We start from the raw sequence: 23,368 nt of genomic DNA, 5'->3' as shown, positions 1-23,368 counted from the left end.
ACTCGGGAAATTTTAACATTGTCATTGCAAAAATGCAATGAAGCGTGATTGATTCATCCATTGATTGATTAATAAGCAAAAAGAAACGTAACACCTGTCAAAAGTTGAATTATTTGATTAAAGACAAATCAACAAAGCCATGGAAAACAACTTAAACAGAAAGAAAATTGCCATTTATATTTTGAAATATAAATAAATGTAAACTCATGAAAAAAAGGTTCTGCGTCTCTTTTGGTAACTGGATGTTACATTTGGAAAAATATTTTTTCAATATAGAGACTAATTGTTTGATTTTCGTTTTAAAATAGAAACACCAAAACAAATACGCTTTGATATTTTAGTTTCTTATCTGGAACGAGCAATGTAAAGTATTATCGTCGTTTGGTATGACCAGAAGCATAATGATCCAGTAGATGGAAACAGTGTGGCGCTTGAAGACTGTCAAATGTTTCTTGATTGCAGGCCGCAGAACGCGTGTGAGAACTAAGCTGTCACGCGCCTGGTCGTTCTTAAATTTATTTTTGTGATTTGGAACAGCTAGCCCTCGATTTTCGTGAAAAACGCATATTGCAGGTTTATCGGTGGGTTTTTTGTTTGTTCGTTTATTTTATTTTATCTTATTGTATTTTATTATTTTTTATAATTGGATCAAATTTTTACTGAACGTGCTCATTTTATATTCAAGAATAATGAAAATGGAATATAGCCAACGTAAATTAGTGGGGGCGCTGTGTGATGACGTCATGTGATGCGGTGTCATTTCTCATAGATGTCATGCGAACATTACATCATTAGTTCGCTCACTATGAGAGGTTCTAATTACTGCCAACACGTACGTCGTTGTTCTCAAGTACGATATTAGAAAGACCAAGGTTAGAATTTCATTATGTCTGGTGTGCGAACAAATCAAGCGGTTCTTCATTTAAATGTCGAGCCCACCAGATGTGAGGACAGCCCGGGGGTTGCAACCACCTCCGGAAGGGAGTCCGAGCAGAGAAGTTTGCGAGGAGAGACGACAGGGATTTGGTGTCCAGGAGTTCCTCGACGGGGCAAAATATGAGGGAGAATTTGTCGATGGTCTCAAACAAGGACAGGGGAGGTACACCTGGAGAAGTGGAGAGGTAAGGTGGCTTGAAAGGCTCAAGTTCCTCAAAGACGCTCAAATTGTTGGCTCCGTCGTCACCTTCTAAGATATTGCGCTTTCTCGCCGGTGAATACTATTTTTTTTTGTATTTATTTTTAATTATTTTAAAGTTGCTGGTTTTCTCTTTCTTGAGAGTTTTTAAAAGACGCTGATATTAACTTGCTCCCAAAGTGATGCCTTGGGAAAAAAAGTCAATATCTGAGCACAACGTTTGGCCAATGTTTCTGTTGTGTGTAGTTCTATGAAGGTTCTTTCTACAAAGACTACAGGCATGGTGACGGAATGTACTGTTGGCCAACAGGCAACAAATTCATTGGCAAATTCTTCCTTAACTGGCGAGAAGGATATGGAAAACACATTTTCCCCGATGGAGCCGTCTTTCAGGTAACGCTGAAGTCGGTTTTATCGGCGGTAACCAAATGCGAAACAAAGTACTCGTCTGCTTTTCAGGGGTTGTACCGTGCCAATCACAGGTTGGGTCCTGGTGTGCTGAGTGAGCCGACGGGATGTCAGGATGTTGGCCTATGGCACGGCAAGCATCTCATCCAACTGTGTAACTCGGTGCCAGGGAGCTTCAACCTCAAAAACTTTACAGAATATGCCGTCTTCTTGGAGCAAGAAGCGGCCTCCGTTTCCCAAAGTCAGGTAAGTCATTATGGTAGTCGTCATTATTGACCAAACTGTTTCATGGTGATAAAATAGATCCAATCTTTATATTTTGTTGGAGTTACACAATGAATTTCTGAATTGATTAACTTTGAAGTGTTTTTTGTCCATTTTTTTGCTTTCATAGCAGACTCTTCAAACAGTTCTCCCTGAAGGAATTGCCAGGACAAATTCAGGGGTTAAGTATTTGGATGAATAATTACTCCATTTGCTTTTTAACAAATTCAGCAGAGTTTAGGTCATTTCAATTAGGAATGATAATTAGAGAGAAATGTATGATTTTTGCCTTCAGAAGTCATAAAAAAAAAATTCCACCGACTCTTCATGCTTTAAAATTTTTCACAAAATTGTACCTACTTTCTGTTCTAATTACATACCTTAATTTTCTCAACTTCAAAAGTATTTGGCCAGTCAACACACTATTTATTTGTCCAGGTTTGGTAAATTCTCTTGCGACCTCAGGATAAATGAAGCAGAAGAATTTAAAATTTGACTATTCAAAAAATAGATAAAAATCCCCACGTCTATAAAATTAGGCTTTAAAATTATGAAAAATCAAGCCTTTGTCTCCACTCTCAAATGATGTGTGTATGTCCGCTCAATGCCCCCCCAAAAAAACAAACATGGCGCAAATGTCAACTATCCATCAAATACGACTTACTTGGTCCACGGCTTTGTTACCTCTCAACTGGATTACTGAAATGCACTTTATTTTGGAGTCAGCCAGTCCTCCTTCATACGTCTCCAGTTGGTCCAAAATGCTGCTGCTCGATTCTTAACTGGCACTCGTCGGAGGGCGCACATAAATCCAATTCTGAGTTTGTTTTAAGATTTCTTTGTCTTTATAAATGATCTCAACGCACTTTACCTCTCGGAGCACCTGCCCGATGCCTCGCATCCGACATGTCCATGCATGCATTGCGATTATTTTTTTTTCCGTTTTGTAAATGTATATTCTTGTTTAGGTAGACACCGATGACGAACTGCTGCTGTATGATGACAATACAATCCTCCCGTCCGGCATTGAGAATTATTCCACCGACGGTGACCACCTGCCGTTGCCCCCGCACGTTAGGAAAGACTTTGAGCAGCATTTCTTTGGCCCGCTGTGGGAACCCGATTCTCCCCCGTATGAGGGCTACAAACGAGACCCGCTCTCCTCGCTCCCGTTAACAGCCAAAATGTTGGCTCACATTCACAAACACAGGTTGGGCGCAACTTCTACAAAGTGAAATGTCGGCATGAAAACGCTCTTAAAATATGTCGTAACTTTTTTTTTTAAATTTGTCTCAGACATCAGGGCGACAAATTGGACTGGGATATTGCAAATATTCTTTCCTATAAAAGGGCGAGTTTTGGTCCAAAAGGACCTTTGGAAGTTGCCTCCGAGCTTTTGATCCATCAGGCTTCCATCGGAGAACGCAAAGCAGTTTTACAGATTCTCCTGGATGGCCTCGTTCACCCGGACGTGGCAGATTCTCAGGGACACACAGCGTTGATTGCCGCCACAGTAAAACGTGTTCTCATCGCATACCATCTTGTCCGACTCGTTTGCTTCATTTTGGTTCTCATTTGCTGATCACCTGTTTTTTTTTTTTTCAATTGTCAGGTCAACTGCCATAATGATGTGATTCACCTCTTACTGGATATGGGGGCCGGCATCGACAAGCGGAATTTTCAGGGCATGTCGTCGTTGTCCGTGTGTCACGTCCTCTACTACCCTGTCCAGTGTTTGTACACTTATTCGTCACCTCCAGTCCCGACGCCGGTAAGATTTGACTGCATCCAGTAGATTTCGGAACTGTCGGGCCGAAACCTCCGGTATCCAAATTTGGTCCATTCCATATCTTTTCCACAAATCTAAAATATTGGATAGTCCCCGTGTTGTTTTAAAAATGATTGATCAGTCTGAAGTGTTGCGAAGTGCATCTTTGACGATGCAATGTTAGTGGCTCAAGACGCGTTTTTTTTGGGGGGGGGTTGCTGAAATGCAGTGCCGGGTCATCATTTCACATGTAGGCCTTCAGTGAAGTCATACTTAGTCCGACTTGAATCAATTTCTCTCATGTTAGCATAATTTATGACACCACAACTGGACAAATAATACACAGAAAGACACTTACACACTACTGAGTGAGCGTTGGATGACCTAGCTTCTCTTGAAAAGTCCGTCTTAAAAATGGCCTCGCAAGTGCATCTGCAATTAAATTCCCTCCTTCGACCTTTGTGGTTTAAAAACTAAGAATGTATTTGAGCTTTTCGAATGGTCACTAGTTACAACTTCAGAGTGGCCTCGGACGAATAGCGCATGATATTGGTAATATGAAATCTGCCTGGCAACACGAACTAGCTGAATTCTGATTGGATAAAAATTCTCACCAAAGATACAACACTAGGTTATAATATGACATCAATGTGAAGAATATAATCAGGATTTCTTGATTATGTTAGGCCTTCAGAGAAGGCCTTGACCGCCTACCACTGTTGAAAAGTAACCGTTTTTGGAGATTGTGGACTCCACCCGACACCGTGTGGTGGGCCTCACTCGTTATTTCATGTAGAATTAAAGAGCTGCTTGATCGGGAGCCAGATGTCCCTAATCGTATATAATCCATACGGTCATGAGCGTACATTTCTGTAATATTTGAATTTCTTTTCACCTTTTCTATGGAAGGGACTCATTTATGCCACACTTGCCAAAACGGATTATCGTTTATGTGTCCTAACTTTCTACAGGATGTCACGAAAGAGCCTGCTGTTGAGAAGTTGACTCCTGCTGACGATCAGAACAGCGCCAACCCGAACAACTTGCCGCTTTCGGAGAGCTCAGTTCAGGTGATGACTGGTCTCCTTAATGCTCGGCTGCTCGCTCGTTTGCCGTCATCCTAATATTCAAATAACACCATGAAGAGTCTGAGGTTTCAGCTCTTGAAACTCTCTCGTGTGTTTGCAGCAGGACAATGAACTGACCCCAGCACAATCCTTTTCCTCTTCCTGCTCCATGTACAGCTACAAAATGGAAGTCTCAGAGAAAGTCCTGCAGGGCGCGGCGGAAGCTCTGAGTCGCACCAGCTTCGCTCAGCTTTCGGATACGCAGGAGACGGTTCGCAAAATAGCGGCCAAAAAATACATGTAAGTCAGATAGTGTCCCCTTTCGCCGCGCCGGACAGAATCCGTAGCTTAGCCATGTCAATGGGATGTTTTTGCTTGTGCGGCCAGGCACCGTTTTCGTTTGTCCACTCTGAATCTGCTGTTGGATCGGGGCGCAGACCCCAATATATGCAAAGTCCCGCTGCCTGTTCTCTTTGTGGCCATTATGGCAGGCGACACTGAAACAGTCAGGAGACTTTTGCTTAGTGGAGCTCAAACTGGTATTTCTCTCTCACTTGAGGTAGCCTTGACTTCCAAAGTTCTGCATTATTTCATGTCTGTCAAATAAAAAAAAAAGTGGAATCAGTCCTCCTGTCATTGTAATACATCAAACCTTTCATTTTAGAGGAAAGGCCTTTATCCTCTGCACGTGGCTGCATCTTTGCCAGGTCCGAATAGTCCCAAAATCATCGAACTGCTCCTGCATGCTTTATCCGACCCAGACGCACGAGCATCCGACCAGAATGAGATCTATGAACTAGATAAAGTACGTAGGATCTCCTTCTCGTGGACTTGGTCCGCTAGAACGATGACCCACTTGTGATTGTTTTGCAGGTTTCCATAACAATAAGAAAATCATGCAGGAATCGTCGCAAGCCAAGCCCGGAAGAAGGAGGTCGAACAGCTCTGCACATGATCTGCCAGAGAGAAACGGACCACTCTGTGAGGAAATTCGGTCAACGATGTCGCACAATTAGAATGGATTTAACAATACACAGTTGACGTTCATCGAGGGTTTTTCTTTTTCATGTTATAGAACACTTAATGTGTTTTATTGTAATTGGCTGCGCCTGTATTCTAAATTACTTTAGACATTAATTTAGTTTTCTTTGATAAACAAAATTGACCCAAAAACAAATGTACAAAAAAATAAATAGTGTCCATGTATATAAGCAGTGAGGCCATCTGTAAACGTGCAGCTCAAGATCTGTGACAGAAGAGTGACAAACGATCAACTTGTTGGCTTGATTTCTTACAGAATGCCAGCAAGGCAGTGGCACTCTTGCTTTCGCACAGAGCCAGGACGGATCTTCTCTGGAGTGGACACTCACCTCTTTCCTTAGCCATATCAAGTGGCAATGACATGGTAAGTTTTCAATGCACATCCCCAACCCAAAAAAATAAATAAATAAATAATGTGGTCATTTTGTTGTTTACTTGACTGAATTTGGATCTTCTTTTTCAATATACGTGAATTGAGAAATGTATTTTGAAAAATTAAATATTAACAGCACATATTTTGTCCATATTTAAAGTACACATGAAAAATCCTGACAAGTCCTACAGTTCACAGTTGGCTAGCTCACCCGTGACCCTGAGCAAGACGAGCATTAGAAATATTTAGAAATGTCCACTGATCATCATGTTGCAACATCATCTGCATCCTGATTTTTTTTTGGGTGTTTTCCTCCGTGCAGGCAGTGGATGTGCTGTTAAAAGGAGGTGCAGATCCCAACATTCCGTTGGGTCTTGGGGTGGGCAATGCCCTTTGTGCCCTCAGTAACTTCAGCTATGACTTGGATAGTAAAAGAGTCAAACTGGTACAGTATTTATTTATTTATTTCTTTATTTATTTATTTTACTGCTTTCCAGTTCCCCAAGCTGGCAAAGTACACAATTGCTACTGCCGTTGTTTTTATTCACTTCTGATTTAGCCCACAGTGGTAGCTGAGTGATGTTTTATAATCCTCATAACCCCCCCAAAAAAGGCATTTCTATACTTTCAGTAAAAAAAAAAAAAAATGACCACGCCTTTTTGTCTAGCTGTGCAATGACCATAACTCCATTTGTATGTGTGATGCAGTTGGACATGTTAATAAAGGCTGGCGCTGACATGTTGATGCCCGTTCGAATCGGTGACCTGAAAGGGACTGCGGTTGACTATGCGCACTTTTCTTTCAATCAGGTAAGACAATTGTATTCAAAAAAAGTATGTGAAATGTACGGTCGTGCTGCAGCAACCCTCGTGAGGAGAAGCGGCTTCGATAATGGATCCCTGGATGGATCATCCGGTTTTGTGGTAGTTTTATATTAGTGGTGAATATTGGGCCGAACCCTTGGACGCACTTCTTATTTCAAAAATGAGTAATGACATACACGTCCTAGTTGAGTGCAAAAATGTCATGTAGGACTCGCGTATTGCCAACACGCCCTTCAACACGCTCAACATGGAGGAGAGAGAAACATTCAAATCACGCCGTCACCTGCTTGGCCTGATGGGCGATCTGCTTCGATACAAGGCTGTCCAGAAAGAGAGAAAGAGATTAGAGCTGGAAAAGCATCTTTTACTTAATAGTGAGTGGATAATATTTTGTTGCATAATGTCAAGAATTTGTGATGTGTTAAACTCATTCGCTGCCAGCCTAGGTAAAATGAAATGTACTTTTCTGCTTCTATATCCGTCAATGGCGGTGAATGAGTTAACACCTCAGAATTAAAGAACTACTTTCCTCCTAGGTGAAGACGCAAGTTCTTCTGAGAAAAAAACTACCGGAGCAAGGTAGCACATAAATTGTTGTGAACCGTCCCATTCATTGGAAATGCGCATGTCTGACTTTGAATGTTTTTCCAGGAAAGCTTTTCGGTTCTGCTACCATTGTGGCCTATCTGCTGCTGTGACGCTGACTCCTTGTACTCGCTGCCACAAGGTTCTTTACTGCTCAACGCATTGTAAACTAAAAGCTTGGAACAAGGGACACAAGCAAGAGTGTGTCCGGGACTGTCATAGACATTGTCCACCCGCACTTTAAAATTTAAAATGGAGAAGACTATCCGGATCAGCCAATCCGGCAGCACTGCCGATGACTTGCATTCAAATTGCCTGTCAAATGTAATTGTGCTACAACATTCAGAACATATTTTATTTTTTTATGCCAGACTACCTCAAAAATCAGTGAGTGATGGACATGCACAGCTTCCAAGACTCCGCTTCCTCTTGTATGAACTGTCTGTCCATGGAAATGCGCGTGTCTGATTATTGCAAGCTTCTTGCAAAGTGTAGTGTACCTACTATATCTCCAGGGGGTTTCCCATGACTACACCGCCCAGCATTACTTTATTATAGATCCTATATTTTCATACTAATAAACTATTATAGAACCTATATTTTCATACAAATAAAAGCTGTCATTCAAAGAGGATAACGTGGGATTCTATTCACTGATTGTTTTCAAATTCCATTTTCATATGGTGGGGGCATGTGGCTAGCAAGTTTGCCTCACCATAGGGCAGTGCTTCTCAAATAGTATGGCTGCCCCCCCCTGGAGGGGCGGTGCGATGCTGAGGGGGGTGCGTGTGACACTGCGGATCTTGCTTTTTTCCCCACCGTACTACAATAAATTGTAATTGCATCTCAACTCTAGTAGTTGGCAGTGGCGCCCTCGTTGCCGATTGTGCGCAGCGAGTATTAACTCTACGGTGTAGGTTTGATTTGCGACGGAAATGCGATTATTTATCGTTGCGGTGGAGATTGGGGGGGCGAATTGTTTTCTTCTCATTAAGGGTGGGGTGTAACAAAAATAATTGAGAAGCAGTGCCATAGGGAATGGTGGTGCCATGGTGGGACTCAATTTAAAAAAAAAAAAAAAAAAAAACACTGGTCGACAATTTTTTACCAAATTGTTTTTTAACATTTGCAACGTGAAGTTGGTGCTTGATGTAACACTCTTCTTAAAATGAGAGAGAGGGATTGGGACGGAATTCTTAAGCAACGTTTTTTACTGAACACACGGCAGCTACCAGTATACACTTCCTGACACACTGTCCCACCTGACTCTCACTAACCAATCAGGAGCTAGCAGAATCTCGGCACGTTAAAGTAAATGCGAATAACAGATTAATAAACAAATTTACTCAGCTGCTTGTGTAACAGAATTCAGAATATCAAAATGTAGTAATGTGTAAATAATAATTCCGCAAATGTAAAAGTAACTATATTTTAACAAATTAATTGTAATTTTTGAATTTACTTTTATTGTTAATTCTCTGTATGAATTCTTACTGACTTCTAAACATTACAACATGAATTTTGTTCTGTTTTTGGCATTTGACTCCACCACACTTTGAGCGCTCTTTCGGTATTGCTCGTTTACGTTGGCATCCATTGATTTTGTCCATAATATTTTGATTTGCTGTGTTGAATGTCATAAATGGTGGCGCTCGTAATTCTAATCGAGCTGCTTGCGCAGTTGCAGCTTTGTTTCTGTTCGTTACATCATCCAGATGAGTCAGCAGCGGGACGGACGACAAAACGAGACGAGAGAAGCAGGAAGCAGCATGTGAATAACGAGGGGACCAAGTGAAAGGTGCTGTCCGTCACTTCAGGTGCGGGAATGGACAAGGAGGAGCAAGAAAACGAGTTGCTGGCTCTGCAAAGTATCTTCAGCTCTGAGGAGTTTGCTCGCCATGAATCGGAGTCGTCCGGAGAACTTCGAGTTTCGGTGGAGCTGCCTGAGAGATACACGGTGACAATCGCACAAGGTAAACAAAGCAACTTTTCAATGAGGAAGACATTGCTCAAGACGAAGAAAAAAAAAAAAGCACTTCAAGTTGTTTTGAGTAAAAACTGTGCAGCAAGTGTCAAAATAACACAAAAAGTCAGTGAAATGGATTTGAACAAACCGAGGAATCTCAATGTTTTTTCCTTTTATGCAGTGAAATAAATTCAATACAATATAGATGACTGACGAATGAAAGAGTTCCTGACTAGAGAACAGCAAATTATGCAAACATTACAGAAACAAGACAATTTGAGGTGCGGTCAGAAGTTGAGAGACGGCCAAATTAAATTCCCCTCTGAAGGTGATAGTGAGTTTTAAAATTCAACCTGAACTTTCACCGAAAAGCAAAAATCCCCAAATTTTTTGGTGAGTATTTTATCATGAATCTACTAAAAATACTGTTCCTGTTTGACACCAATTCGTGTCATGTTTTCTTTTCTAAAGATGGCACCATAAACCAGTGCAAGATATCATTCCTTCCACCACTGCTTCTGATCTTTGGACTCCCTGAGGATTACCCCTCGTGCTCTCCTCCTTCCTTCACGCTATCTTGTAACTGGCTGACTCACAAGCAGGTAAACGGTGCCACACTTGACTCATTCACTAAAAAAAGATCTTTGACGTCTTTAGCCGTCAATGGCAGCAAATGCGTTAAATCTCATTTGTTGACATCATTCACACGTGGTTTTTGAACTGCATCTCTCCAGCTTGCAGCTCTCGGAGCTCACCTCACCGATCTCTACCGAGCCACCGGAGGTGACGTGGTCCTCTTCTCCTGGGTGCAGTTTCTCAGAGAAGATACTCTCATATTTCTGAACGTCAATTCTGAGCTGGAGCTGCCCAACGAGCGCGGCACCCCGTACCACAGCCAAGAATCAAGAAATGCTGGACTCTCGCCACGCCAAAGCAGTCAAACCACACTGACTTCAGGATCGGAAAATGTTCCAACTCATCACCTTTCATTTATTCCTGCAGACAGTCGCGATGTAGACTGTCGGGGGCCTGCCGCCGCAGATTCCAGCAAAGCGGACCAAAGTCATGTCACCTCTTGCCTTCGCTCTTCTGTCACACTTGGTGCTGATGAAACATGTTTAGACAACACGCAAGAAACCTCCGATGAACACAAAGCCTTCGCTGGTCTCTCATTGAGTCCGGCGCAACGTCTCCTGTCCGAGATATTGCGCCACGATGCAGCTCAGCGCCAGAAAGACTTTCAAAGCACAGTCTATGACTGCGCTGTGTGTTTCGTGAGCTACTTGGGTTCACAATGTGTCCAGATCCACGAGTGCGGTCATGTCTTCTGCCAGGCTTGTCTCGGTGAGTTCTGCAAGCTCCAAATAACAGAAGGAAATGTCCTTGGTGTCACCTGCGCTCAGTCGGGCTGCGCTGCCGTCCCCACACAAGCACAAGTAACGCACAAATCTTCTTAGCTGTGGATGGGTTATCTTTTTCCGGCCATCCGGAATGACGACGTGTTTTCATTTGGAAGGTGGAAAGTCTCGTCGGGCAAGAACTGTTCAGACGCTACGACCGTCTTCTATTGCAGTACACTCTGGATCGTATGGCAGGTAATGTACAGTATGCGTGAATTTCAAAAATGGATTTCAAGTACATGCACATATATACATATATATATATATAATATACTACTTTATGCACAATTTTAATTATTTTAAAAGTGAATGATCATTAAAAAAAATACTGCGCACTGCGCAGCCTTTTTTGATGCTGCTGGCGATGTCACTGTACTTCCGCACTTACATTTCATTTCAAACCAGTAGCAGCTGACTTGTACGTATCATTTGATTGTCTTCAGATGTGATGTACTGTCCGCGGCCCTCCTGTGCGTCTCCTGTAATTCGGGAGGAGGCCAGCGGTGTGGCGCTCTGCTCCGTCTGTGGCTTTGCCTTCTGCGTTACCTGCAAAAAGACTTACCACGGAACGGATGACTGCCAGACAACGAGGCTGCGTCAGAGCCTGCAAGAAGAAGAGTCGGAGCAAGGCAATGCAGTGCCGCCCAAGTCACTTGGTAGGTTTAGTTATCTGCGGGCGTTTGGAACCATAGTCATGTGGTCTCGAGTAGTGATAGACCAATTCCCGGCTGGGACGATATTTGGCATTTTGCCGATTATCGGTATCTGACTTTTTTTTTTTTTTTTAAACTTTCAACGCCAATCAATTAAAAACTGGTTTATTTTGGCTCACTGCAACACACTTCTCTCTCTTTGTCTCTGGCTTTTATTTTGAATGCGAACTTCCGGTTTAGGACAGCTCTTTCGCTATTGCTTTTATTTTGAATGCGAACTTCCGGTTTAGGACAGTTCCCACATCAGGTAACTTAACCATAAAGTACGGCCAAGAGTTTTCATATTGAGCCTCAGAAAACGAACATTTCTTTTACTAGCACTCCTTCCGAAGAGGCAAGGGGTATGTAAATGATGTATGCAAGTATTTTGTGTTTGTGAATATTGAGTGTTGAATGTTAAATATGCTAGCTAATTGTTTGCGTGTGTTTTGAAATGTGTTTCAGCTCTTACGGTGATTAGGTCCGAAAGGTTAAACGTTTATGGATAAATGTTGCTAAAAAAAAAAAATCATCAGCAAAGTCTCATCCTTGTTCGAAAGGCATGCTACAGCGACAATAAAAACGGTTTGTTACTAGAATAACGTGTGTAACCGTTTACGAACCCTTGACGAAACGCCGCAAACATTCGCCGTTAGGTGCGATCCAAAACTCGTTTTAATTTAGGGGGAATAAACATTCATCTGGAATAACGTGCTTCGTTTGGAAAGTGGTATTTGAAAGTCGCTGTGTGTGTTTCAGAGGGGATGAAGGCTCTTTGGGACGACTATGCCAGTGGCAGTAAGCAGAGGCGACACCTGCTGGTGAGCAGGTATGGTCGCAAGGGTCTGTTTGTCAATCTCGAGGATTGCCTGAGTGAGGGTTGGATTGCGTCCAACAGCAAATACTGTCCGTACTGCTTCTGCAGGATTGAGGTATGTTTATTTATCTCGATGTGTATTTTCTAGAAATAATTTCAAGCCTATTTGGATGCAATTCCTTACGGTTTGTGCTGCAGAAAAATCAAGGTTGCAACATGATGACATGCTCGCAGTGTCGACGAATGTTCTGCTGGATCTGCCTGGCCAAGCTTTCATTTACTGGGAATATATCTCAACACTTTGAGGGCAGCGCATGTTCTCGCTACTAGGATAACCGCTGAGCACCGGCCTCCGATGGAATGCGCACAAGTATGTTGTTGAAGTTCATTGTTCGGCAGCTGCTAAATGCTGGTCACGTATAACGCTTCCAGAGCGCTGACTTATTTAATTACATTTATAATACTCAGACATTATTTTATACCTTCAATGGGGAACGTGAATAATAGTTAAGTGTCGACAGAGACTTTTTTTTTAAAAAAACTGTTAGCTGGTCGTGAGTTCCAAACAAAAACGATAACTGATCACCCATGCGATTGCAAAATGTAGCAACATGCCTATACCTGAATAACTTTTTTACTTATTTTGAAAAATATAATTTATTTTATTTATAAGGGTATATTGTAGATTTAATGAACGTTTACTGTACATGAAAATCTAACTATTTGCTTTTGTATTTGGTCTTTTGTTTAGTTATTTGATTTTGTGTGTTTTCATTTGCTGTTGTGTTTGTTTTGTTTTTTTTATGTTTACCACTTGAGGGCCATCGTACATATTGGGGTATCATATTCCTTTTCGGCATGGGCCACATCGTAGTTAGGGCCGTTCTGGGCCGTTTGTTTTGATCTTGGAATTTTAGACGAGACGCATTACTTCAATAAACACCTCAAATTGGTTATTAATATAATATTGTTTATTGATCAGTAGGAATATACACCATCAAATGTGTGTCTTCAGTCATCCATTCAGTCAGAAAGGGAAAAAATGTTCATCTCATTGAGCGGCATATTTCATTTTTGAACTACAGCATCGTGACAATTTGAATGCCCCCGTGTCAACCAACATAGAAAAAAAGTCAGCTTCATCATTGTATGGAAGTGCATACTAAAAACTATTTCAGGCTATTGGGTATGCACATGCACACAAATATATCAATGCAATGTGTAACACATTAAAAAAAAAAATAGAAAAGAACACCTCAAGCGCAGATTGGACAGCAATGTCATCAAGTTTAATTCTGAGTGCTCAAAATGATTTAAAGTGCCGGCAAGGATTTCTGAATTGGCTTCCAACTTTGGTGAGATTTCAATATTTATTTTATTTACAATGATAAAAACAAATCTCGTTACTCATTTCACATTCTTCTCATTGGACCCGAAATGGTTTTGGCCGTACTGCATCAATTAGTCGTTCCCAAATTTCGAAAACTCGGAGGACGCCCCCAAGAACGAAGACCACTCGAGTGTAAATTTCCTGAGAAATGTATGGCATTTGAAAACGTGGGCTGCCTCATTCTGCAGCAGTCAGTTTCGTAAATCGGTGTTGAAAAATAGGTGGAAATACACTCCATCCACACTAGGGGGCGCCAACGTAGCCCTAAAAATACTTCACAAGTGATGGGACGATTGTGATTTCCCTCCAAGGAATTTTGTAAGAGTGGTCATAGAAATAAAATGTAGCATATTGATATTTATTTATTTCCTAAATGTCATAAGAAATCATTAACACGATCAGTGTCTTCGCATAAAAGAGTAGCCTAGCATTAATTGCTAATTATAACAAGAACTACAGTTACACCAATATTGATTTATTTTTAACATTTATTAATTAATTGTCTTATATAAATGAAAAAAAAACTGTGACAAAAATTTTTCTTTGCGCCCATAACGCTTGCAAACAAAAATATGAAGTACAGTCCGAACATTTGACTGTTTTACAATACTTTGTCCTTCAGGATTTTTTTTTAACTTTACAGAGAACAAAATCTTGTCTTACTTTGTCGTGTGTTATTGTGTACAAAAATAAATAATCAGCCCAATTATTTTTAGTGCCCATTTTTGACGATTTTAAAAGCGATGTCGGGCTCTTAAAAACAGCAGGCCAGGCCCAAATACGAATACTACCGTTATTAAAGGTCAATTGAACACATTTGTTATTTCAGAAGAGCATATATAAAGTGGTAGCCCTTTGCATTAATCACTTGCCAAGAAATAGCACTCAGCTTCCAAAAGGTTTGGTGACCCCTCAACTACACTCGTCAGGCTCATTCCAAAATCTAAGCCCGGCTAGCTCAGTCGGTAGAGCATGAGACTCTTAATCTCAGGGTCGTGGGTTCGAGCCCCACGTTGGGCGTGGCTCATTTATTGGCTGCCAGGATGGCCGAGTGGTCTAAGGCGCCGCGTTCAGGACCCAGTCTCCCCCGGAGGCCTGGGTTCGAATCTCGAATTTCCCCATTGTGGGACTAATAAAGGGCAAATTATTATTATTATTAAAACTTCTGTTTTGTCATAACTTCTTTTTGACGGCCATCTTGTGGCGTCGTGCGGTGTCCTGCATGTAAAATGCTCCCGACAGCCGCCTGTGGCAAAAAGCACTGCATCTTTGCAAAACTGTAAAGTTCATCAAGCATGTCGAGCCATCAGACTGCAAAAAAACGTTCCTTTCAATGCGCTACGAGACCAATTCGATTCTTTCGACGAGGGGGGTGAGCTTTCATCATCTGACCTTTTTTTTTCTTCTTAATCAGCCCACTGCGCTCACTTGGTGGGGAAATAAGACAACAACCCACACTGTTTTGCCATTCTAGTCTCCCTTCTAGTGAGCGTGTATTCATGCGTTGTACGGTTAGCCAATCCCGTTAACGACGCTCCGAGACGCGGCTGTTGTGTCCGCCGGCCAATATTTGCAACTAATGATGTGGCTTGACACGACGACGACGACGCATCACTGATGACGGATGGGGCAGCTTGGACGTTGGGTTGGGAGGAATCCTCGGAATGGCCTTGAGCAAGACGCCCAAGTCGGCATTTGGAACGCGGCCAACGGTGCAACTCGTGTGAAGTGAGCTTGCTAAGATAATGATGTACGTGGCCATGGCGGAGAGCTTTACAAAACCTTGAAAAATACAATTCAATCAAATCATGAAGTTCTAAAAAGAAATGACCATTCAACGTGGTCAGTAGGGGGGGGGGGGGGGGGGGTCTATGAAAATGTTCAATTTTGACTGGAGTTGGTATTTACCAGTGGTGGGCGGTCAAGGCCTTCTGTGCTGGCCTAACGTAATCAAGAAATCATGATCATATTCTTCACAATGATGTCATACATCCTAGTGTTGAATTTTTAGCCAATGAGAATTCAGTTAGAAAAATAAAAAACACAACCAAAAAATAAAAGCAAAAAAACTCATCCAGGTTTTGAATAATATCAATTGACTGTGCTGATGAGTTAATGGAGCACAATAATTTCCTGACAATTATTGATTTATAAATATTTTCAGTAGTACGGGTTGACATAAACGTGATCCCAATATTAAACTCATGTACACTCTATTTACCTTTATTTACAGTATACTTGTAATACAATTTCATAATTTATTCAAACAATATTTTTGAAAGAAAGCAATCACGCAAGAATATAGAAAATTCATCAGTAGCTCATCTTAACTCCTCCTAAGCTTATTCTTTTTTTTTTTTTTTTAATAATTCATTTTCCCGACTAGTGAAGGCACAAAGAAGGCCAGCCTAGGTGAAGCCTTAAGCCTGATACGAAGGACCACTCGGGGTCCGCAAAGGCCAACAGATTCATGTTCCTGCCACATGAGCTCGGTTGTGCTTTGGGTTTGATCTCATTCGGAGGCGACGCGAGACCACCACCACCACCGATTTTGTCTCTTACGTCGCCGATCGCGATGCATCTGGTGCGGTGAAGCTACAAGACTTCTTTCCTTTCAGTCGGATCCTGAGTTGCACCCAAAAAAAAAAAGTGGACCAGATAAAGTATCATTTCACCACAACTAAATTGCAACATTTTTTTTTTTTTTTTGTCTTTTAAGGGTTTTAAAGAAAGTCGATTTTGACACTGATCCCTCAATAAAATGCCCGCGACAAACATTTTCTTTCAACCGTTTTGGTCTCACGCTGTTCCCTCAATTATTTCTCTTCTTTTAGCTGTAGCCCAAGTTCTCCATCTCATTGCGGTACCTCAACTCGGACACTTTTGCTTTGTGTTGCTTGCTTTCCAGATGCTGTCGGAAGTCCGTTTCTTGTTCAGCTCCGCAGTTGCACATGGAGCAGTAGAACTGTCCGCTGGGGGTCACGCACATGGCTAAATCTCTGGGGATTCGCTGCCGTGGTCTGGGATTGTAGTACGGCCCTGGAATTGTTTGTTTACACACGTATGATTATTATTATTTTTCTTAGTTTGAAACATTCCAAAAAAAATATTTGTTTACCTTGCATGGAGGTAGGAAGCTGTGGGCTACGGCGATTTTTCACCAGTCTGTACTCATTTCCATCTTTCCTGTTCCTTCTTGGGCTTGCTTCACGATTACAGTCCCTGAAATAGAGGGTCCTTAATCACAATCACTTGGACACGGTGCTTCTCAAATAGTGGGGCGGGCACCCCCGGGCGATGCGCTGATCCATGGGAGCCGTACAAGAATAAAGTGTAATTGCACCTCCACTCCACTAGTTGGCAGTGGCGCTCTCCTTGCCTATTGAGTGCAGTGAATTTGTTTCGCAATGAAAATGCGATTATTTATAGTTGTGGCGGAGAAGGGGTTGGTAGTGGGGGGGTGTAAATTATTTTCTTCTTGCTAGGGAGGGGGGGGCGTAACAAAATAATGGAGAAGCACTGCTTTAACATGACAGGCTCTATATGTAACGTTTTTTTTTTAAATCCCCAAATATCCGACTTTATATGTTATTCCATCCCACGAACTTGTTCGAGCACACTGAGTAAAACTGCGAAGCTTACATGTTGTTGGTGTTCTGCTGAGCTTCAGCAAGCCGTAGCTTCTTGGCATGGTTCTTGCCCTGGTAGTGAGCTTGTGCAACTAGCAGGGAGCTGAAGGAGGCGTCACACAGTTTACAATAATCATTCTCGGTGGCCAAAATGACCCGGGTGGGCCCCTTGTACAACACCTGCACACACGGGACAAATATACGGTCACAGGGCTTAAATGGTAACAGAGAAAGAAGCAAAAGCAGGATATTTAGGCGGGCATTTGCGGAACTGGTTTCACTACAACAAGTGGATAAATGTCAATTAGGACTGCAGCAATTATTTTGGTATGATACAGCGAGAAGGCCTTACTGTCATCAAGACGTGATCTGATTGGCTATGGCAACTGTCTATCAACTGTAAAAGCCCCCTTGAGACACAGAACAGACATCTGTATGATTGTATCTGAAGGCCTCGGAAGGAATTGTGCGTGCTACTGGAATTATGAAATCTTCCTGGCAACACAAGCTATCTGAATTCCGATTGGATAAAAACTCTCACTTAAAAATTCAACACTAGGATATAATGTGACATCAATGTGAGGAATATGATCATGATTTCTTGACTGTGTTAGGCCAGCAGAGAAGGCCCTGCAGGCCTTGACCGCCCACCACTGGTCAGACTCCATACTTCCTCCTCCTCCATTAAAAGTGGCTCACTCAGTTGGTTAGTGCCTTACCTGCCTTGTCGTGTCACTGTCGTTGGATCCTGAGATGAGGTTTGTCTGCCCGGCGACCTCAACGACTTCAGGGATCCTGATGGCCGGTGGCTGCTGACTGCCAGCTAGAAAATTCCGCAACTTTTTACCGTGATTTTTCCCCTGAGAGAGAGACGGAGTGTGACATAGGAGTGTTAGATGCCGAATTGCACATCCCGCCGGTGTTACGTCGGCAAACCTGGTAGTGAGCCTGCGCCTGCTGAGCCGAGTTGACGGTAACGTTGCAGAGTTTACAGTACAACGGTTTGCAAAGTTCTTCCAGAGCAAGCGTGTCCTCCTGCTCCTCCCTTCCCAGAGGGGAGCCCTCTTCGTGCGGCTGCTCGCTGGCCGGAGCTGCCTGAGCTGGAAGAGGACCTGGAATAAGGCCGGACACCGGGGATGAGATGAGGGGAGGTCCGGGTCTTCGGGGCAGTTGGGAGAGTTCTGGGCTCGGGATTAGCGGGGAGGACAAGGGGCTGGGTGACGGGGGGAACCTGTTGGCTCCCGCAGGCACAGGGGGAACCAGTGCGTGCGCATGGTTCAAAGGGGGAGGCCCCAGCGGTTGCGTGAGGTCTAAGGAAGGAGGCACCATCGCTTGGGAGGGGTCCAGAGATGGAGGACCCAAGGGGTGTGTCAGAGAAGGAGGAGCGAGAGGCTGAGCTGGAACCATTGGCGGCGGGCCCAGACTATGCACGTGTGCCATGGGAGGCGGCCTCAACGGGTGGGGAGCGGCCACCACAGTCCGGGCGCCGACCACATTTGCTGCAGTCGGGACGACCGGCGGAGGGCCGAGAGGCTGCGTAGGCACCATCGGTGGCGGTCCCAGCTGGTGCAGAGAGTCCAGGTGCTGAAAAGAGTGCTGTGCATGGCTGAAGAGGCTGAGAGCAGGCTTCAACATGCTCTCTGGACCTGACGAGAGCAAGGAGGCTGTGTTAAGTTTGTGGTGACAAGTAGCGACTGGCTTCTGTTCAGATTCATAAACAAAAAACAAAAAAAAAATATGGGATAATTTATGTTCCAGAAATATGGAGTCTTGAAGTCTACAATCAAGAAATTGCCTCTCACATTCATGCTTTCTGCTTGGGAGAAGTAATCAATTGCGCATAGACGGTTCGAGCACAGTAATGTGATTGATTATCATGAAAAAAAATGAAAATATTCGGCATGACAATCCTTAAAACCCCAAGTTGGGTCGAAAAGGTCGGACTCCACTTATTAAATAAACCCGTTTGTTTTTCAACCTTCATTGCTTTATGATGTCACCTTATTCACACGGCGATTCATGATGATGGCTTCGATTATGTTGGACGAAATCAATCGGATGCAACAAGGAAAGTGCTGACGATAAAAAAAAAATGGAGCCGCAAAATCCTGACATCCGTCCGAAAACGGTGGTCACTGCTTTGGTCATTCTTCCTTTGTTGCACGTGAGAAACTCAACTCATCATCGGTCTGAATTTAGAGCGAGCACGCAGAATATCAAGCCGCATCGTCTGGCATCATTATCAAAAGTCACTCGACACCAGCGTGCATGTTGCATAACATAAACACACTTAGATGGGTCATGCAGACATCGCCAGGCCCGCTTTTAAAATCCCAGCTGGGAACCCTACCTGGGCTTTAAAACCTCATCTCGGAGCCCTAATTGTACTTTGCTTCCTTGGTCTGTCGAACTTGGACGTAGTGTTATTAAGAATAGCGTTTTGCTTTTTTTTTTTTTTACACATTAATCCAGTACGTCTATCTCAAGCGACTACTGAAAACAACCTTCATGTGGCTGTGATTTGTCTTGAAATGGATACAAGCGGACGCTTCAAATATTCATGGCAATTTCACAAAGCACCTGGCATTAAAACGCTCCGACTCCGACTCGTGTACGGTGACAAAAAGTGAAAGCCTGGAGATGAATGCGGAAAGAAGAAAAGCCCGGAGACACGAGCGGGCGTGCCAAGAAATCGGCAAGTGAAAACTGCAGGACAGAAACGCGTCACACTTCAACTGGGATTGCAAAGATTAGGATGAGCCAGCAGCAATGCAGTTGAGCACACACACACACACTCACACACACACGACAAAACCCTCCAGCTTCCTCAGGAGAAGACAGCCAAAAGTTGGGTGTTACACAAATAGATTGTGTGTGTACGCGAGTGTGTGTGTGTGTGTGAGAACGCAAAAAGCAGCTTGATTTAAGAAATCAGCTGTTTGGCGTTTGGTGCCTTTGCACCACTTAGCTGACAGATGGGGTGTGCCCGCGTGCCCGCGTGCGCGCGTGCGTGCGCATTGTAGGGCCAGTAATCGTCCAACAGCTGTTGTCATCGCTTTCATCTCGTATCCTACTGGTTGCCCGATGGCAGCATTTCATGGACCCAAAATAACACGCTGGGCTGTTTTTATTTCCAATTGAGCACGAGTGGCTCCAGACAGTCACCTGGCACGCTTTGAGGTCAGGCGAAAGCTGTGCGGGACATGACCACCGTCCCGTCAATCGGAAGATGACACGCGTTCCCAACTGAGTCTTTTTCTCATTTTGCAACCAAAATACTTGAAGACAAATAATGTCTGCCTTTATTTACGTGTATACTTTTTGTTCCGTTGTGTGTCATGGTCCTTAGATCAAGAAAGGTTGGGAAACGCTGCATTATATTCATCTCAATTTGGTACTTGTGAGTGTTTGAAGTCCGAACAGTCGTCGCGTCGTGTATTGAAAAGTCAAATTTCAAAGAGAAGCTGACGGGCAAATCTATCGGTCAATTATTCGAGTTAGCGTATTTGTTATTCTCGTTCTTTTCGTGGGTCAAATTTACGAACGGCAGTCGCCGCACACCGAAGGGAGTTATTGGCTTCACTTGTGACGAGATATAATTTCATCCATCTTTAAATACTGGCAATGATTGACATGCGATGGCTTGGGAATGTTGGACTGGAACAGACACGCTTGTAAAGATTCACGACATACGCGGGTGATATCGATTTGCCAATTCGCATAATTAAAAAAATATATGTTGCTTTTTTTATGCTATTTTTTCCTTGATTGATGTCAATGCTAACAATGATCCTTATAAAATTGCTAAAACCAAATCTTTGGGTGGCCCAAGACTTTTGTACAAAAATAGAACACGTTCAGTAGTGTTTAAAAATGTTCAGAATTTATTTATTTCATCAAAAGTGCTCTAATTAGGTTTTATCTGTCCACTATTATCCCACCGCGTTTTAGTTTTTTGTTTTTTTGTAGTGTACGTTCACTTTCAATATTGGGGTAAAATATGCAGGAATAGCAGCAAAGTCCAGATTTTGTGGTTGTGACAATACAAATTCCCTGAAAAGCATTTCCTGCTGAAATGAATCATAATTTGAGTATTTAAGCATCTGGAGACATTTGCATTTTCGTCACATGGCTTAAAATAACTAATACATGTATTTATTTAAATCACATTTTGCTTGTGGCTGATTATAGACTGCAATTGTTCCTGTGTGCCAAAAATAGAATACAAAGTCACTTTTATTTGACTCCATGATGCTTAATATGCAGAAATTTTGCTACTTTTTAGTGACTAAAAATAGCATTGTCATTTGTGAACTGAGCTTTCAAACTTAGTTTTAATATTATTCAAACAGTTGCAACTGTCGACTCTTTCTCTCTAGATGTTTTATTTTGAGGAAAATCAAGACACACTAACCTCTTCCTTTCTTGGAGCCTGCCTGGCAATCTCGTGGGATCCACTGAGAAGCTCTAAATAGGCCAAGTGTATTTTTTTTTTTTTTTCACCCGTTGTATCACATCAATTATGGAGCAATGAGAAGCACATGCCTCCTGCACTTCTTCCATCTGCTTCACTGGGCAATAAGAAAAGCACAGAATGCATCCGGGACCGACTCGTGCACATCGATGTATTGCGCAATGCTGTCCCATCGTCACAATTTGGATTATCCAAAGCCACTAATTGTTTATTTTACTGCTCTCCTACAATGTCCAATATACTGTACGTCCACCTCAAGGATTGTTGAGCTAGGTAAATTTAATCCTGTCTGTACTGTAAATCCGAAGAATTTGAGTCCATAGCCTGCGGAATAGTTCTTGGTCGCAAGTTCACGTTTCGCTGTTTAATACTTTGTATGTTGAAACTGGTGTTCGGCCTGTTGCCCAAAATCTAGTTCCCTCAGTGGGTAGTAAAGTACATGATATGACATGAATATGCAATTATTTCCGCTCTAATTAAACATTTGAACATTTTGCGTAAGCATATGCATCCATTTTGAAAAGTCCTGATCGTACAGATGCTCAGAGATGAGCATTCACACGGAAGCATTTCAGATGCATCTCCATTAAGGTGCGTATTAAGCGTTTTATCAGATTGCTCTGAGCCTCTGTTAGCACTTTGCTGCACATGACCCCGAGGGGGGCATGTTTGAAGGATGTCAGGGAATTGCTCTGATTGATATGACTGACCAGCATATAGTCGGCCACAGTCCTTCATTTCCATGCAGTTTATGAGCAGATTGTATCCTGCATCATCATTTTGCTGCAGCATAATGCTGAGAAAGCAGCGACTGTGGGGGTGTAATACATGAACACCTTTGTGTACTGTGCAGTACATGCCAACGTGGAAAGCCCGAGCACAATAAACACCAGCTGCAGTTTGGTACCTGGTCTGTCAAGAAATCTTAATTAAGAGTGATGCAAGTCAAATGGTGCATTTGTGTTTCAAAATATAATAGAGATGAAAGCCTTGTGGTCTTCTCCAAACAGACAATCTGTGAATCGGGACAAGGCGGGTGCTCGCCCCCTCTTTGATATTTTAGCACCAGCGCAAAACGTCCATCTTTCTCTGAGCAATCTGCTCATGCCTCTCGTTTCATTCTCGCTGCAGCGTGACACCAAAAAAAACTGCTGACATGCAACAGCAAGCTGGTCCTGCATGGCAATCTTCTTACCTGGTAATCGGGACATATCATGGCTGTTGCCGCTGTAGCTGACAGCGGACGAGGTGTAACTCCGACAGTATTGTGCACTCGGGTAATACGCCGCATCCCCGTTCCGCAGCTGCAGCGCCATCACGACAGACGCATCCCTTTGCCAACTTGTCCCCCCCCCCAAAAAAAAGGCGGCCGGTTGGCCTGGCCAGTGTGACAGCGACCAGCACTCGCGCAAGAACTGCGGTGTTCCCAGCGGGGGGGGGACAAAACGGAGTAACACTTTAACAAAAAGGGGAAAGGGGCTCTTGAGAAGCAAGCAGTTGCTCAGCACGTTTATACAGGTTTGCTTATTTCCAT

The 23,368-nt window shown here is 43.0% G+C and overlaps 3 protein-coding genes and 1 non-coding gene across 11 annotated transcripts; 3 read left to right on the top strand and 1 right to left on the bottom strand.

Annotated features, from left to right (window-relative positions):
* Positions 1–731: 731 nt before the first annotated feature.
* On the top strand, positions 732–8,013 carry LOC148324916 (ankyrin repeat and MYND domain-containing protein 1-like). 8 transcript variants are annotated; one of them, XM_088313768.1, is made up of 18 exons: positions 732–1,121; positions 1,382–1,528; positions 1,595–1,789; positions 1,941–1,988; positions 2,776–3,017; positions 3,104–3,320; positions 3,420–3,578; positions 4,547–4,645; positions 4,764–4,942; positions 5,030–5,201; positions 5,307–5,447; positions 5,516–5,623; positions 5,940–6,047; positions 6,379–6,501; positions 6,765–6,866; positions 7,090–7,255; positions 7,418–7,460; positions 7,533–8,013. In XM_088313768.1, exons 1-18 carry the CDS (start codon positions 927–929, stop codon positions 7,708–7,710), a joined length of 2,622 nt encoding a protein of 873 aa, XP_088169894.1. In that variant the 5' UTR covers positions 732–926; the 3' UTR covers positions 7,711–8,013. The 8 variants fall into 8 exon arrangements, with proteins under 8 accessions (XP_088169894.1, XP_088169889.1, XP_088169888.1 ...); XM_088313763.1 differs by lacking the exon at positions 5,030–5,201 and having other exon boundaries at positions 1,446–1,528; positions 1,618–1,789; positions 1,938–1,988; positions 4,820–4,942; XM_088313762.1 differs by lacking the exon at positions 5,030–5,201 and having other exon boundaries at positions 4,820–4,942.
* Positions 8,014–8,593: 580 nt separating this feature from the next.
* On the top strand, positions 8,594–14,429 carry LOC148324915 (E3 ubiquitin-protein ligase RNF14-like). Its single transcript, XM_088313770.1, has 7 exons — positions 8,594–9,439; positions 9,904–10,034; positions 10,167–10,868; positions 10,949–11,027; positions 11,276–11,488; positions 12,284–12,456; positions 12,540–14,429. The coding sequence occupies exons 1-7, from the start codon at positions 9,292–9,294 to the stop codon at positions 12,669–12,671; spliced, it is 1,578 nt and encodes a 525-aa protein (XP_088169896.1). The 5' UTR covers positions 8,594–9,291; the 3' UTR covers positions 12,672–14,429.
* zmat3 (zinc finger, matrin-type 3) lies at positions 13,291–23,212 on the bottom strand. The gene is made up of 6 exons (XM_088313772.1): positions 23,030–23,212; positions 18,297–19,006; positions 18,080–18,220; positions 17,374–17,540; positions 16,850–16,953; positions 13,291–16,770 (listed from the first exon to the last, which is right to left on the bottom strand). Exons 1-6 carry the CDS (start codon positions 23,148–23,150, stop codon positions 16,562–16,564), a joined length of 1,452 nt encoding a protein of 483 aa, XP_088169898.1. The 5' UTR covers positions 23,151–23,212; the 3' UTR covers positions 13,291–16,561.
* trnak-cuu (transfer RNA lysine (anticodon CUU)) lies at positions 14,679–14,751 on the top strand. The gene has a single exon. It is a non-coding gene; the product is annotated as a tRNA-Lys (tRNA).
* Positions 23,213–23,368: the final 156 nt, after the last annotated feature.

The sequence above is a fragment of the Idiotropiscis lumnitzeri genome, chromosome 13, assembly GCF_059441095.1.
Source record: "Idiotropiscis lumnitzeri isolate Australia: NSW breed Sydney's pygmy pipehorse chromosome 13, RoL_Ilum_1.0, whole genome shotgun sequence".
Classification (NCBI taxonomy): Eukaryota; Metazoa; Chordata; class Actinopteri; order Syngnathiformes; family Syngnathidae; genus Idiotropiscis; species Idiotropiscis lumnitzeri.
The sequence above is the reverse complement of the archived record's forward strand: the minus strand, read 5'-3'. Positions and strand labels throughout refer to the sequence as shown.

Coding starts and splice junctions, on each gene's coding strand:
- LOC148324916 (XM_088313768.1), top strand. CDS start 927: ATGTCGAGCCCACCAGATGTGAGGACAGCCCGGGGGTTGCAACCACCT. Junction 3,321..3,419: donor CAGCGTTGATTGCCGCCACA/GTAAAACGTGTT, acceptor TTCAATTGTCAG/GTCAACTGCCATAATGATGT. Junction 4,943..5,029: donor ATAGCGGCCAAAAAATACAT/GTAAGTCAGATA, acceptor TTGTGCGGCCAG/GCACCGTTTTCGTTTGTCCA.
- LOC148324915 (XM_088313770.1), top strand. CDS start 9,292: ATGGACAAGGAGGAGCAAGAAAACGAGTTGCTGGCTCTGCAAAGTATC. Junction 10,035..10,166: donor ACTGGCTGACTCACAAGCAG/GTAAACGGTGCC, acceptor GCATCTCTCCAG/CTTGCAGCTCTCGGAGCTCA. Junction 11,028..11,275: donor CACTCTGGATCGTATGGCAG/GTAATGTACAGT, acceptor GATTGTCTTCAG/ATGTGATGTACTGTCCGCGG.
- zmat3 (XM_088313772.1), bottom strand. CDS start 23,150: ATGGCGCTGCAGCTGCGGAACGGGGATGCGGCGTATTACCCGAGTGCA. Junction 16,954..17,373: donor CAGCAGAACACCAACAACAT/GTAAGCTTCGCA, acceptor CCTCTATTTCAG/GGACTGTAATCGTGAAGCAA. Junction 16,771..16,849: donor GCTTCCTACCTCCATGCAAG/GTAAACAAATAT, acceptor AAACAATTCCAG/GGCCGTACTACAATCCCAGA.